General features: G+C 50.2%; 1 protein-coding gene across 1 annotated transcript in view; it reads right to left on the bottom strand.

Moving 5' to 3' along the window:
* Positions 1-14,179, bottom strand: part of TIMM44 (translocase of inner mitochondrial membrane 44 homolog (yeast)) — a 42,066-nt gene that overhangs the window by 7,328 nt on the left and 20,559 nt on the right. The window contains exons 10-12 of the mRNA XM_015413286.1: positions 10,895-10,945; positions 7,255-7,344; positions 2,675-2,785 (exon numbers count right to left, since the gene is read on the bottom strand). Of these exons, the coding sequence (XP_015268772.1) occupies positions 2,675-2,785; positions 7,255-7,344; positions 10,895-10,945 (252 nt within the window). The remainder of the gene's footprint in view (positions 1-2,674; positions 2,786-7,254; positions 7,345-10,894; positions 10,946-14,179) is intronic.

Here is a 14,179-nt window from a genome sequence, read left to right on the forward strand (position 1 = left end):
GAACGTTCGGTACCTTAGGTTTCGGTTTCGACCTCTCGGTATCGGAAACAGACTTAGCCTTCGATGTCGACGGCCTCGATGCCGATGCGTCGGTAGCGGAAGACATGGCGACGGAGGAGGAGACCGGCGGGTCAGCCATCGGTTGAAGCGCTTTCTCCAAGAGGAAAACTCTTAAACGTGCCGCTCTGTTCTTCCGAGTTTGGTTCGAGAACTGCGCACAATGCTCACAGGAATCAGGATTATGTGTCTCTCCAAGACAGAAAATACAGTACTTATGGCCATCTGGAGGAGCCAATTTACTTCCACAAGTACGACAACGGTTGAAAAATCCCCACTTCTTCGACTTTTTTGTCTTCTTCTTCTCCATAGAATGAGGAGAAAAAGATCAGCGACAAGGAGGGGGTGGGGGGGTGGGCCAGCGGCCCGAAGCAATTTTACCTCAGACGACGAAAAACAAAAATTCTCCTTTAAAAAAAAAACACACAGGAAGAGAAAGAGAAACTGAAGAAAAACTGAGGCGAAAAACGAGAGCTAATCACTAAAAAGTGATCCAAAAACATCGATCTGGCCAGACGTCTCGAAGAAAGGTCTGCTCAGCGCGGCGGAAAGGAAAGAACTGGCGGGATGTCCGTGCCTGCCCTTCTGGGCATGCTCACTGGGGCTCCTGAGCATGCTCAGTTGGGCCAGGCACGAAAATCCTTTTAAGAGAGCTTGCTAGGCACCGGCAGATCCAGCGCAGGCGCACTAGATCCCATTGGTGTGAAGCACAGAGACCACGAAGAAGATCAATAAATACATCCACAAGTATCACACTCGGCTCCAAAAGGAAATCAAAAGTAACCCTCTGTGCATCCATGAAACCTTGAGCTTTTCTTTTTTTTTTTTTTGGATCTGTACGGCTTCGAAGTTTGGCAGACATTCTTTCAACAGTTCCACTGTGTCTTTGTGATAATCGGTGGCATCTTTACTTAAAACATCTCCACTGGCTCCAAGGTAGTCTGCCGCCAAAGACTTGAACAGTTAAGTGGCCACTGATTAACAATGAAAGCAAGGTTACCGAATGGTGTAACCTGTGGGGCCACCGGGAAAGAGAACGGCTGTTTCATTCAGGCATCACCCAAACAGAATATCGTGGCCCGAGATCCTTTATGGCTTGGAAGTTAAAAACCCGTGGTTTGAACTGTGCCTGCAAACAGGCTGAAAATTCTGTGAGCATCGACAAACCTCTGACTATCCCTCCAGTTTGGTGTGGTGGATAGGAGCGTGGACTCTAATCTGGGAGAACCGGGTTGGATTCCCAACTTCTCCACATGCAGCCAGCTGGGTGACTTTGGGTCAGTCGGTTCTCTCAGAGCTCTCTCAGCCCCACCTACCTCACAGGGTGTCTGTTGTGGGGAGACGAAGGGACGGAGATTGTAATCCTCACAGGGTGTCTGTTGTGGGGAGACGAAGGGAAGGCGATTGTAATCCACTCTGAGACTGAAGAGCAGGGTATACGCCAGATTGGTGCAGTGGTTAGGAGCGCAGGCTCTAATGTGGGAGAACCGGGTTGGATTCCCCACGCCTCCACATGCAGCTGCCAGTGTGACCTTGGGTCAGTCACAAGTCCTCTCAGAGCTGTTCTCTCAAAGGCAGTCCTCAAGAGAGCTCTCTCAGCCCCACCTACCTCACAGGGAAGGGAAAGGAGATTGTAAGGCACCCTGAGACTCCTTTGGGTAGTAAAGGTTGGGGTATAAATCCAGTCTCCTCTCCTCTCCCACTGTACAGCGGACATGAAAGAAAATGTTTGGAACGTTTTAACCTTTTGTATATGGTTTTACAGTACTGGGTAGAAGAAGAAGAAGAGATTGGATTTATACCCCGCCCTTCACTACCCAAACTCCTTTCCCTTCCCCTCCCCACAACAGACACCCTGTGAGGTAGGTGGGGCTGAGAGAGCTCTGAGAGAAACTGCTCTTTTTCAAGGGCAGCTCTTGTCAAAACTACGGCTTGCCCAAGGTCATCCAGCAGGTGCAAGTGGAGGAGTGGGGAATCAAACCCGGTTCTCCCAGATTAGAGTCTGCACACTTAACCACTGCCCCAAACTGGTGATTAATGTAAGCCTCCCTGAGCCTGCTCGTGGGGAGGCCAGGGTATAAATAGAATAAATAAATAAACCAATAAATAAATAAAGATAATGACAGTCGGGTTCGCCAGCACAGGGCAGTCTCTGCTCTCCCTGGGACAAAATGGCCCACTTGGGGCGGGTGTTTCTATAAAGCCTGCATGATTTTTAAACACACAACTGAATTGATTCCATCCATTCCTCTTTCGGGGAGAAGGGACACTTCCCAGCCTGTGCGCACAGCGAACTCCTTGGCTCCTGTCAGGACAGGAGTGATTTATTTCCACATTCAAATTTATTTAAATCAAAACAGTTACAAGGCTTTCCATCAACCCCCTGCCCCGCAATTAAGCAATTTAATTAACTGTCTCTACACCATGTTAATGGATTAGAGATCCCCCGCTGGTTGACAACTGTAATTACGCGCAGGTCATCCTCGCTGGCGGGAGGGGGGGTTCACGGGAGGGAGGGATGACAAATGAGAGGACATCAAAAGGCATATGAAGGATGCTGGGCTTCAAGGAGAGGTCCTCTACCCGCGTGGCCCCCTGGGTGGGAGCTTCCACTTACCGGACTGCCTTCGACCACGGCCCCTTGCTGGTTCTCAATCACCATGACTAGCTGGGCTTGGAAAGTGATTATCAGCACTGGGCCCTGCTCCATCATCTTACCCAGTGCAAGCTGCAAAGACAGAGAGAGAGGAAGAGAGAGACTGAAAGTCGCTGGTCCACAACGTTTCAGCGTAGATGGGTGCAGCGTTCCCTCTAAGCTGAGTTAGTATGGGCTCGCTCACAGTTTTTTAGTCTCCAGCTCACAGGTTTTTGCCTTAGCGCAGGAAGGGTGGCTCCAGAGCACACCAAGTTAGGCAGCAGCCAAATCACTTGCTAACAACTTTAATGCCAGCAGCTCACAAAGTAGATTTTTTGTTCACAAGATTCCACAGCTTAGAGGGAGCATTGGATGGGTGCAGCCATCAGATCTTCCATTCTCCACACAAAAGGAAGTACGACCCTTGACCTGGGTAGCCCAGGAAAGCTGGACCTTGTCAGATCTCGGGAGCTAAGCAGGGCCGACGCTGGCAAGGACCTGGATGGGAGACCTCCAAGGAATACCAGGGCCAGGACGCAGAGGCAGGAAATAGAGAGCCACTTTCCTGAACGTCCAAGCCCCAACAGGGGTCGCCAGAAGTCAATCATGACTTCCAGGGCTGTACATACACACAAAAATACCAAACCCCCCCTGAAAAAGGAAGAAAGAATGAGATAATTAAAGCCCATCAGGTGTGGAATTTGGAACGTGGAATGGGAAACAGTGATTTGTACACTGAAGCTAGAACAGACTGCCTCGGGAGGTGGTGGATGCTCCTTCGCTGGACGTTTTCAAGCAGAGGCTGGACGACCATCTTTCGGGTATGTTGTAGGGCTGTCTTTCGGCTCTGCTCCTGCAGAGTGCAGGGGGTTGGACTAGATGACCTGCAAGGTCCCTTCCAACTCTAACATTCTGTGAGTCTATGATTCTAACTTGAGCCGAAGCCCTGATGCCCTGTCATCGCTAGGAAGAAGAAGAGAGAAGAGACTGGATTTATACCCCACCCTTCACGACACAAAGGAGTCCCAGAGCGGCTTACAATCCCTTCCCCTCCCCCACAACAGACACCCTGTGAGGTAGGTGGGTCTGAGAGAGCTCTGAGAGAACTGCTCCTGAGAGAACAGCTCTGAGAGAACTTGTGACTGACCCAAGGTCACACCAGAAGCTGCATGTGGAGGAGTGGGGAAACAAACCCGGCTCTCCCAGATTAGAGTTTGTGCTCCTAACCACTACAACCAAACTGGCTCTCCAAGGGCCCTTGGAGAGAGATGGTATAAACCCTTTGATAGATATATAGCTTTTGGAAAAGGGGGGGGGGGCGCTGCTGAGATTGGATCCTTGGGACTGGTCCTCCCCCCCCCCCCCCGCCAGAGCCTGAGGTCTAGACAGCCAGAACTGCCAATCCCTCACCTCTGAGAACAGAAGTTGATCTAGAGAATTGTTTCGGTTTTCACGGGTTCCTTGGCCTGCCGTTCCACAATCATTCCACAATCCCCACCACCGGAAGACCCCAGACCGCCCGGGGGCCTTCTGCCGGAAGCTCTCCCCCTCCCCCCTCTCCATGCTCTTTGCAGTTTTTTCTTGAGTGTTGCATGGCAAGGGATGGAGGGGAGGGCTGGGGAGGCGAATCATTTTCACATTCTCCTCCTTTCTGGCCCCACCTCGTGGCTCTCCGTTGCTGGGGAAACGGATGCTTCACTTTCTCACCAGCCCCAAGCGACATCATGGGGAACTGGGGCGATATTTTTAATGCCAAGTGTGAATGCTGAATAAGAAGCCCTTCTGGAAAGACGCCTCAGTTACCTCAGATGAGTACTCTGTTTATACCAGGCACAGAGTTCTGAGAAGCATCTTTCTGGTGAAGAAGTAAGTTGCTAGACCTCAGGGCGGCAGGCTATCGATTCAAACCCAGCGCTGCAGGAGATTTTTTGCTTCATTTGTGGTTTTTTTTAAACGAGGATGTCGCTGGACCTCAAGACTGCTTTGCCACAACCAAAAATCAGAACTCCAAACATGCTAGTTAAAGGTAAAGGTTTCCCTTGCTCAAAAGCCAGTCGAATCCGACTCTAGTGATGCAGTGCTGTTAGATCCCAAATCAGGAGAATAGACCCACGTTCAAAAGAAGTAAGATTTATTTCCAAAGCTTGGTTGATCATGAACATACAGAGATTGTTTGGAATAACTACAAGAGTCAGGGGAAGGTGTATTAAAGCAACTTCAAACTAGGTTTAAACCAATGAGCTCATTTCCCTCGTAAGGTTACAGATTAGGAAAGGCGCGAAGCGGCCTGAGAACAGCAACGGCCCGTTCCATAAACACTTGTTGAGTTCACACAGGAAATCTAAACAAGCCAGAGCATAAAGACACAACACCACCTCGCACCAGCTGGAGAACCTTGGCAGTTACAGATGCACAACAGGAGAAGGATAACAACTACATGAGTGAAGGGGGGAGGGGGGAGAAAAGGGACAAGGCTTGTCCCAAGAAGATGGCAGCTCGCTGACAAGTGCTCATCTCCGTTTCCAAGCTGAAGAGCCAGCGCTGTCCAAAGACGTTTCCGTGGTCACGTGGCCGGCATGACTAGACGCCAAGACCCACAGAACGCTGTTACCTTCCTACTGAAGCAGTACCTATTTATCTACTTGCAATTTCTTGCTTTCGAACTGCTAGGCTACACCAGTTTGGTGTCGTGGTTAAGGTGTCGTGGTTTGGTGTCTGATCTGGGAAAACCGGGTTTGATTCCCCCACTCCTCCACTTGCACCTGGCTGGATGACCTTGGGCAAGCCATAGTTCTGATAAGAGCTGTTCTTGAAAAAGAGCAGTTTCTGTCAGAGCTCTCTCAGCCCCACCTACCTCCCAGGGTGTCTGTTGTGGGGAGGGAGAGGGAAAGGAGTTTGTAAGCCACTCTGAGACACCTTTGGGTAGTGAAGGGTGGGGTATAAATCCAATCTCCTCTTCTTCTTCTTCTAGGTTGGCAGGAGCTGGGACCAGAGATGGGAGCTCACTCCATCACGTGGCACTCGGGTCTCCAACTGCTGAACTACCGACCTTTCCGTCCGCAGTTCAGCGTCTTAAAAACTTGAGCCGCCGCAGCCACTTCCAAACACGCTAGAGAACCATTATCCATCCCACACACCGGGTCCCTGGCAGCTTCTAAATCCACGTATCTTTTCAAGGACCAAACTAAATGCCTCACATTCAAGGACCACTCTTCCATAATGAGACAATGAATGGATCACACGCAAGCACATCCATTAAAGTGCCAGTCATTCCTGCCACCCCCCCCCCAGTAATGGCACGCAAGTTGCAAAGGTAAAGGTTCCCTTGCTCGAAAGCCAGTCGAGTCCAACTCTAGGGTTGCAGTGCTCATCTCTATTTCAAAGCCGAAGAGCCAGCGCTGTCCGAAGACGTTTCCGTGGTCATGTGGCTGGCATGACTAAACACCAAGGCGCACGGAACGCTGTTACTTTCCCACCGAAGTGGCACCTATTTATCTACTTGCAATTTCTTGCTTTCGAACGGCTTGGTTGGCAGGAGCTGGGGCCAGAGACGGGAGCTCACTCCGTCATGTGGCAACTCGGGTCTCGAACTGCTGAACTACCGACCTTCCACAGCCTGCAGTTCAGCGTCTTAACCACTTGAGCCATCGCAGCATGCAAACTGAGCAAGACACAGTGTGACCTAACCATGCTCAGATCACAGACTTTGCTGAGGGCCACTCGCACTACTTAGTTCTATTCCAAATTTGTATTTATGTATTTATGTTATCTGTAGCCTGCCTTTCTCACTTGGACTCAAGGTGGATCACACAGAGTGAGTCAATACAGGAGACAGGATGGACCATTCAGTGACAAATGCAATAGGAATTGCGGCTGTAGAACCAACCAGAAGTCTACAATCAGAACTCAAGCTAAAAGTTCGACAAAAAAGGGGGAAAGGAAATCAATTTTAAAAAAAAGAAAAAGTCAAAAAAACATAAAACTTTCAAGATTCCTCGATGACACAAATACAGTTACTTAATATTAAGTCTAAAATTGTGACAGTTAACTTACACTAAACAACAAAAGTACCTCAACACTTCTTAAATTTCTGGTTTTTAAAGAATCTCCTTAGTCATCAAATACACAGATCAACAAATCGTTTTTTCTTTTTCAGGCAAAAAGTCAATAAGAGGTTTCTAGTTAGCTATTAACGTATATATAGTATTTTCTCTGATCAGAGAAGTGCCTGCAAAATGCCTCCCCCCCTTTTTAATAGGAATTTGTTTTTGTTCTGCTTAAAAACTCTTAATAAAAATATTATTAAAAAAATAAAAGCAGAACTGAAGCAAAGCAGAAGTATCGAGACTACACATTAAAAGATACAAAAAGTACCTGGTAGGATCCGGGTTTCAGCAAGTTATACGCAGTAATACAGACAACAGTCCCCAATAATCTACCCAAGTAGCTTTGGGAAACGTTTAGCATCATGTGACTCTATTGCTCATTTGCACTGTTTCAACTGCAGCAAGATGCTGCAGGAGCAGTGGCAACGGCACCAACATAAGGAGCCTATGACTTACGTCCACGTTGTCGATGTCCAGGATTTTGGAGGAGAACCGAAGACCTGTCGCCTTCGCCTGTTGAATCGGCTGCGCCAGCTGGCTATAGGTCTGAAATGGGAACCCACCGGTTAGAAGAAGAAGAGGAGACTGGATTTATACCCCGCCCTTCACTTGGAGTCTCAGAGCAGCTTACAAACTCCTTTTCCCTTCCCTCTTTCCCTGGAAAGAGAGCTCTTTCCAGAACAGCTCAGAGAGAACTGTGGCTTGCCCAAGGTCACCCAGCAGCTGCAAGTGGAGGAGTGCAGAATCAAACCTGGGTCTCCCAGATAAGAGTCCGCGCACTTAACTGCTACACCAAACTGGCTCCCAACAACGCTTCTAAGCTGGCCTCCAAAGACAAGGAGGGTGGCGAAGAAGCGGCGGCGGCGGCCAAACTGTACACATGCAGAGACTCTGCACGCGTGCAGGGAAAAAAGGCCAAAAACACAGACCTTTCGCTTTTAAAAAGTTAGTCGTGTGAGCAAAAGAGCTGCAGGGGAAGGCCTGCTCATATCTCAGCCCCCAGAGGAGTTGCAGCAAGAAATCCCCAAGTGGCTCCACTTCTACCACCAGTCTGCGGCTGGAACACACGACGCAGGCCTTACACAGAGTCAGACCATTCATCTACTCCGGTCAGTCCTGTCTACTGAGACTGGTGGTGGCTCTCCAGGGTCTCGGGCGGAGGTCCTTCGCATCACCTACTGCCTCGTCCTTTCACCTGGGGGTGTCGGAGACTGAACCCGGGACCATCTGCGTGCCAAGCGGATGCTCTGCCACTGAGCTGTGGCTCACCCTCCTCGGGTTTCCTCGGCACAGTCAGCCTAAGAGGCTCGGGTCCTGGATGACTGCCAGACATTTACAACTGGTGCTGGAAACAGCTCTCCGACAAGAGAAAATGGGATTACACAACCCGGGGAGCATTGCTCCATTAAGCCCACCGCAGATGTCCTTTTGGCAGGGTTTAGCCCACTGAGTCGGCTTCTGTTTTGTAAACTACAGTTTGTTTTTCTGCGCAAGTATGAGACTCTTGGTGCGCTCCCTTTGTCGGGCTGGGCTTGACTTTCGATTCCTCGCAGACCTGTTTCTTTTCTCCTCGTTTGCCACGTTAAATTCCTGAGGGGGGGAGTGAATGTTGTTGGGAGTGTTGGGGAGTAGGAGCGGCAACTATCTGAAGGGGGCCCCAAGAGCCTGGTTCCCGTGGGATTGACCTTGGAGATCTCTATGCCAGCCTAGGTTATAATAGGGCATCATATCTCTGTCCATATTGCCACGGGGTTACGCTGAGGGGTAGGTATGACGAGTGTAAGAGTGGAATTTTCTAGTTTTACCTATAATCTGCGTGTTCCCGCGTTTTCTCTTCAGTCCTAACGGAAGCTCTTGACCATCTCTCTAACAAAGCATTACACTGCCAACAGTGTGTGTGGAGAGTGAATTAGCTGGGGGACCTGACACCCTTCCTCGCAGGGCTGCTGCCGTCATGGGGAGGCTGCCGTTCCAGTTCTGGGCCCCTTTTAATTCGGGGCTACCTTTATGCTTTCTCCAAAGTCATGTTTAACATTTCTTCTTGCTGCTTTTTGCTTATTTGTAATGCATAAAAAGCCCTTGGGAAGGGGCTGTGGCTCAGTAGAAGGAGGAGGAGGAAGAGATTGGATTTATACCCTGCCCTTCAGTACCCTAAGGAGTCTCAGAGCGGCTTACAATCTCCTTTCCCTTCCCCTCCCCACAACAGGTAGGCGGGGCTGAGAGTGCTCTTTTGAGGACAGCTCTTGAGAGGACAGCTCTGAGGGAACTTGTGACTGACCCAAGGTCACACCAGCTGGCTGCATGTGGAGGAGTGGGGAATCACCCTTCATTACCCGAAGAAGTCTCAAAGTGGCTTATAATCTTCTTTCCATTCCCCTCCCCACAACAGACACCCTGTGAGGGAGGTGGGGCTGAGAAAGCTCTGAGAAAACGGCCCTTGAGAGAACAGCTCTGAGAGAACTTGTGACTGACCCAAGGTCACACCAGCTGGCTGCATGTGGAGGAGTGGGGGAATCAAACCCAGTTCTCCCAGATTAGAGTCCCTGTTCCTCACCACCAAACCAAACTGGCTCATCATGCAGAGGGTCCCAGGTTCAATCCCCGTCATCTCCAGTTAAAAAGGGATCGTAGGTGATGCGAAGACCTCACAGTCTGAGAACCTGGAGAAGCTGCTGCCAGTCTGAGCAGACAACGCTGACCTTGATGGACCGAGGGTCTGGTTCGGTAGAAGGCGGCTTCATGTGTTCATGTGTCCTCACTGGACAAGATCCATTCGGTTTGGCACCGTTCCCAGCGGTGGCCCGCAAGTAAAGCAAGAAGGCAACAGTCCTCCCTTATGGCCTGTCCCCCAAAAACCTGTATTCAGAGATGCCGTGCCTCTGAACATGCAGGTTCCATTCTGCCAGCACAACTGGCAGATGCCGACAGACCTCTCTTCCATGAAGCTGTCTGGTTCCCTTTGCAATGGCCGCCGCCGTACCTAATTTCGTAAGGTCCTTACGTCTTGTGCAGAAAAAGATGGACTTTCTGACTGTCCTGAAATCGCCTTTCTCAAGTTCTAGTATGAGGGGCGAGGGAGCAGAAGAAAGTCTCAGTGCACTTTCTCCACCCCAGGTAGCAGTGGCGGGCCTACATTTTTGGGGCCCTGAAGCTTGAACTGTTCTGGGGGGCCCTTCTCAACCAGCAACAACAGGGCCACATCCAACAAAGTCCAAAGGGCCTGGCTGCCCCTGCAAGGACCTTGAAGATCCAAATGGCAGAGAATAGGGTGGTGGGGTGGAGCCCTTGAAAATGGGCCATACAGTGAGCCCCTTCCCACCAGCAATGGGGTCTGGGTAACTGCTGTTATCTTCTTCAGTGGGGTTCGGGTGCTGCAAGCCCCCGAGGAAATGTTGAAATCTGACCAATTGCAGGGACATTCTGAGGCCATACGAAACGGGTATTAGAGCATATTCTAAGGTCAATATTAAGTACTTCAGCCCACTGGCCTATGATTCTGTCACTAAAATAGCCTTATTTTAATAGCAAACACTTAAAAAAAAACCTCCATCAATTGTGTTGAAAAATTCACTCGTTGCTCCAGGATTAAGGGCCCTGAGCTTCATAGCAGATCTGCCCCTGCTGGGTAGAACTTCAAAAATCTCAATCATGCCCCCCTCCTTGGTGGACTTTTTTCTAAACCAAACAGCCCCGCCCCCCTGTCCTCTCCAGCTGGTTCCAGCGGGGAAGGGGCTCATTTCTGGCACCTAAATTCTGCCCTGGGCCTCTGCTTTGGAAGCGTGAGCTGTACAGAAAAAGGGCCAAAGCGACTCCCGCAATCAAGGATGGTTACAACGTCTGCAAAGGGGGCAAATGTCAAGAGATGGGCTCGAACCAAAGAAGAAGAGAGACAGGCGGGCACAATGACAAAGGAGTCCTCGCTCTGCCCATCCAGCCCAGCTCACAGGTGCCTGCCTGGACAGAGGGAATGGGGAACAAAAGGCTGGGAGAGGGCCTGGGGCTGCCGGTCGCCCCCCCCCCCGGTGGCTCATGAGTCCAAAGGGCTACCGGGGATGACACAAACCCTGCCTGCTCCTGTCTTGGGTGAGATACTCACCGATTCGTAGCACCAGTCTTTCAGGATATCCAGATCTCCAGTTACCATGGCCTAAGGAAGAGGGAGGAGAGGGAGGGAGGTTGTAAACGATGGAGACCGTAGCCGCAAGAGGAAAGACGGATCCCCTCGGTGGGCCAGAAGCAGTTCGGAGGTTGCCCCCGCTTCCTCCCGGAAAAGACCGAGGTACCGAGCACCGGCTTGGCCCTACCTGGATTTCAACCTCTGCCTCTCCTCTTGCTTCCCTGACAGTCTTTCGATTACACGTGAAAGTGAACAAAATTTAGAGTCCAGTCGGGCACCCAAGACCAACAGAGGTTTACTCAAGGTACGAGCGTTCGTCTGCAAGGCACACTTTTTCAAATACGTTGGAATGGTGTGTAAGGTTCAGTGTTATAGACAGGGAAATTAACATGTAACACTAGGAATGAATGAATATTTATTTGTGGTCAAAGACAGGGAAATTAACATGTAACTTGATGATGTTTAAGATAATGCAAAGTCCAAAATGACAAGCTAAGGCTATAAAGTCAACAGTTTATAACCTTAGCTTGTTATTCTGTTACATGTTAATTTCCCTGTCTCGACCAGAGCATGGCTGATAACTCAGTTCTGGCTTAAACTTCATTTCCATGCTAAAGCTAAAAGTATTATTACTCACATGTTAACTGAGTCCCATCTCTCTCCATGGCTGTCGTTGTATGACAGAGAGGCCTAGAGAATGGGCCATTCTTTTGACAAGGTCTGCATATGAAGTGAGATTGTCGGATGGTGATATAGGGAGGTCCTCCGCAACAGCTTGGTTAGGAGACTTGTGGTCAGGGGAGGTTTGGATCTCCGAAGCCTCTGTATCAGAATCGTCTTCTCCAGATTCAGAGGAGCCCTGCTCTGGCATTTGTACTGGAGTGACTTCCGCTTGACCAGTTAAAATCTTTGGTGGAACGACTTGGGGGTCGGGAGGACTAAAAGGTTCTGATTGATGGTGGGAAGGATCCTCAGCCGAAGGTCGAGACAGAGATGCTGAAGGTCTCGATTTGTAGGGTGACCTTGATCGCAGGAGTCAGCCACGGCATGGATGGTGGATAACCACCGTAGAGGTATCTCAGTTGGCGTGGATCCCAAGACATAGGTGGTGGTGGTGGGGATAAAGACTCGGGGGGATCGACTTCTGGATTGAGCACGTCTCGGAGACAAAGGAATGTGCTGCCTTTGTGAACGGTCCCTATAAACTCGCTCATCGATATCGACAGGTTCGACGTGCAGACGTGGAGGTTGACGCTGCGTGCTAGTAGAAATGTGTCGATTCCGACCTGTATCGATGTCAGGAGCTCCTTCTTTGCTGCCTTTAGAGCCTTAGAGGAGCCCTTTTTTGCGGACTTACCTTTACTTGCCTTGGGCCTCTTCTTAACCGGTGTGGAAGCGGAGGATTGTACCTTCGATGCCAGAGGCTTCGACGTCGGTCGAGCGATGTCAGAGGCAGGCCTTGATACCAGAGCCGTCGAGGTCGAAGGTCTCTCTGAGTCCATAGCTGAGGAAGGATGTAGTGCCGATTCAAGTAGCGCCACTTTGAGGCGCACAGCTCGGTTTTTTCGGGTCTAATTCGAAAACCTAGCACAGTGTCGGCAAGACTCGGGTCAGTGAGACTCACCCAAACAAAAAATACAGAGGATGTGGCGGTCAGGCGGTGCGAGTTTACTGCCGCAGCCTTTACACCGGTTAAAAAAGTCCCACTTCTTCTCCATAGAACAAGAAAAGCAGAGAAGAAAGAAGGGGGGGTAGAGCTCGAAGGCCAAGCTGAGGTAAACGGCAACTTCCCCCCTCAGGAAAAATAAAAGGTTTTTTTTTTTAAGTTTAGTAGGTAATGAAGAAATAATACAAAAAAAGGAGAAAAGTGAGGAAAAAATCCAAAGAGCCGTGAGGCAAATAGCCAAAAATAGTTGAACCGATCAGACCGACGGAGAAAACGTCTTTCCAACGCGGCGGTAAGAAAGGAACTGGCGGGATGTCCGCGCCCACCCCTCTGGGCATGCGCAGTGGGGTTCCTGCGCATGCCCAAGGTCTGGGTGCGAAAATCCGTTAAAGAGCTTACTACAATGCCGATCGATCCAGCGCGTGCGCACTGAATCCCATGGGTGTGAAGCACAGAGACCACATCAAAGATCCTTACCTACCATTCCAATGCATTTGAAAAAGGGTGCCTTGCACACGAAAGTTGATCCCTTTAATAATCCTTTCCTGGTCTTAAAAGGTGCCCCCACTGGACTCTAATTGTGTATGACTGCTTCAGACCAACAGGCTGCCCACCCAAGCCTTTCAGTTGCAAGCCTGCATGGAGGGTGCGTCACGCTTTGATAAAACTGCTGCACAATGCGATCCCATTATCCATGCGCCCCACCCATCACAAGGATGGCAACAACCGAGATGCCAGCTGGACGACATGCAAAATGTGAACTCTCTAGAGCCCCACCCACCCTCGGCAAGGAGGAGCAGTGAGAAAACAAGGTTGCACTTACCTGTAACTGTTGTTCATCGAGTGGTCTTCTGTGCAGGCACACATGGGATCTGCGCAGGCGCAGGCCAGCCACGGAAAAGATTTCCAAGCATTCTAATAGACTAGGAGCGCCCCTCCTCCCTCTGGCGCTTTCCCGCCAAAACGCTCACATGACCAGGAGGAGGGGCGCTACTCCCTCAGTTCTCTCCATGCCGCCACCGGAGACCCCTAGAAAACTAAAGTTCCAGAGAGTTCACAGCGGGGCAGGAGGGAGGGATGTGTGCCTGCACAGAAGACCACTCGATGAACAACAGTTACAGGTAAGTGCAACCTTGTTTTCATAATCGTGGCTTCTGTGCAGTCCCACATGGGAAGATTAGCAAGATCACTGAGTGAAGGAGGTGGGTGTGAAACTCTCAGAAGGAGACCACCGAGGGCCGCTTTTATCAAGGGTTGTTTAGCGGCACAAATTGACCTTCACCCAGAACTCTCCTGTACCAGAGCAGCAAGCTCTGCCTTGTTTTCATCATCGTGGCTTCTGTGCAGTCCACATGGGAGATCACTGAGTGAAGGAGGTGGGTGTGAAACTCTCAGAAGGAGACCACCGAGGGCCGCTTTTATCAACGGTTGTTTAGCGGCACAAATTGACCTTCACCCAGAACTCTCCTGTACCAGAGCAGCAAGCTCTGTGCAAGTGCCCCCACCAACATACACGTGGGAATGTGGTAAAGAAAAGAGAGCACTCTTTTGAAAAGAGCCATCATACAGAGAGTGGTAATGAAAGGCTGTTCACTCAG

The sequence above is a fragment of the Gekko japonicus genome, unplaced genomic scaffold, assembly GCF_001447785.1.
Source record: "Gekko japonicus isolate JY-2015 unplaced genomic scaffold, Gekko_japonicus_V1.1 scaffold914, whole genome shotgun sequence".
Lineage (NCBI taxonomy): Eukaryota > Metazoa > Chordata > Lepidosauria > Squamata > Gekkonidae > Gekko > Gekko japonicus.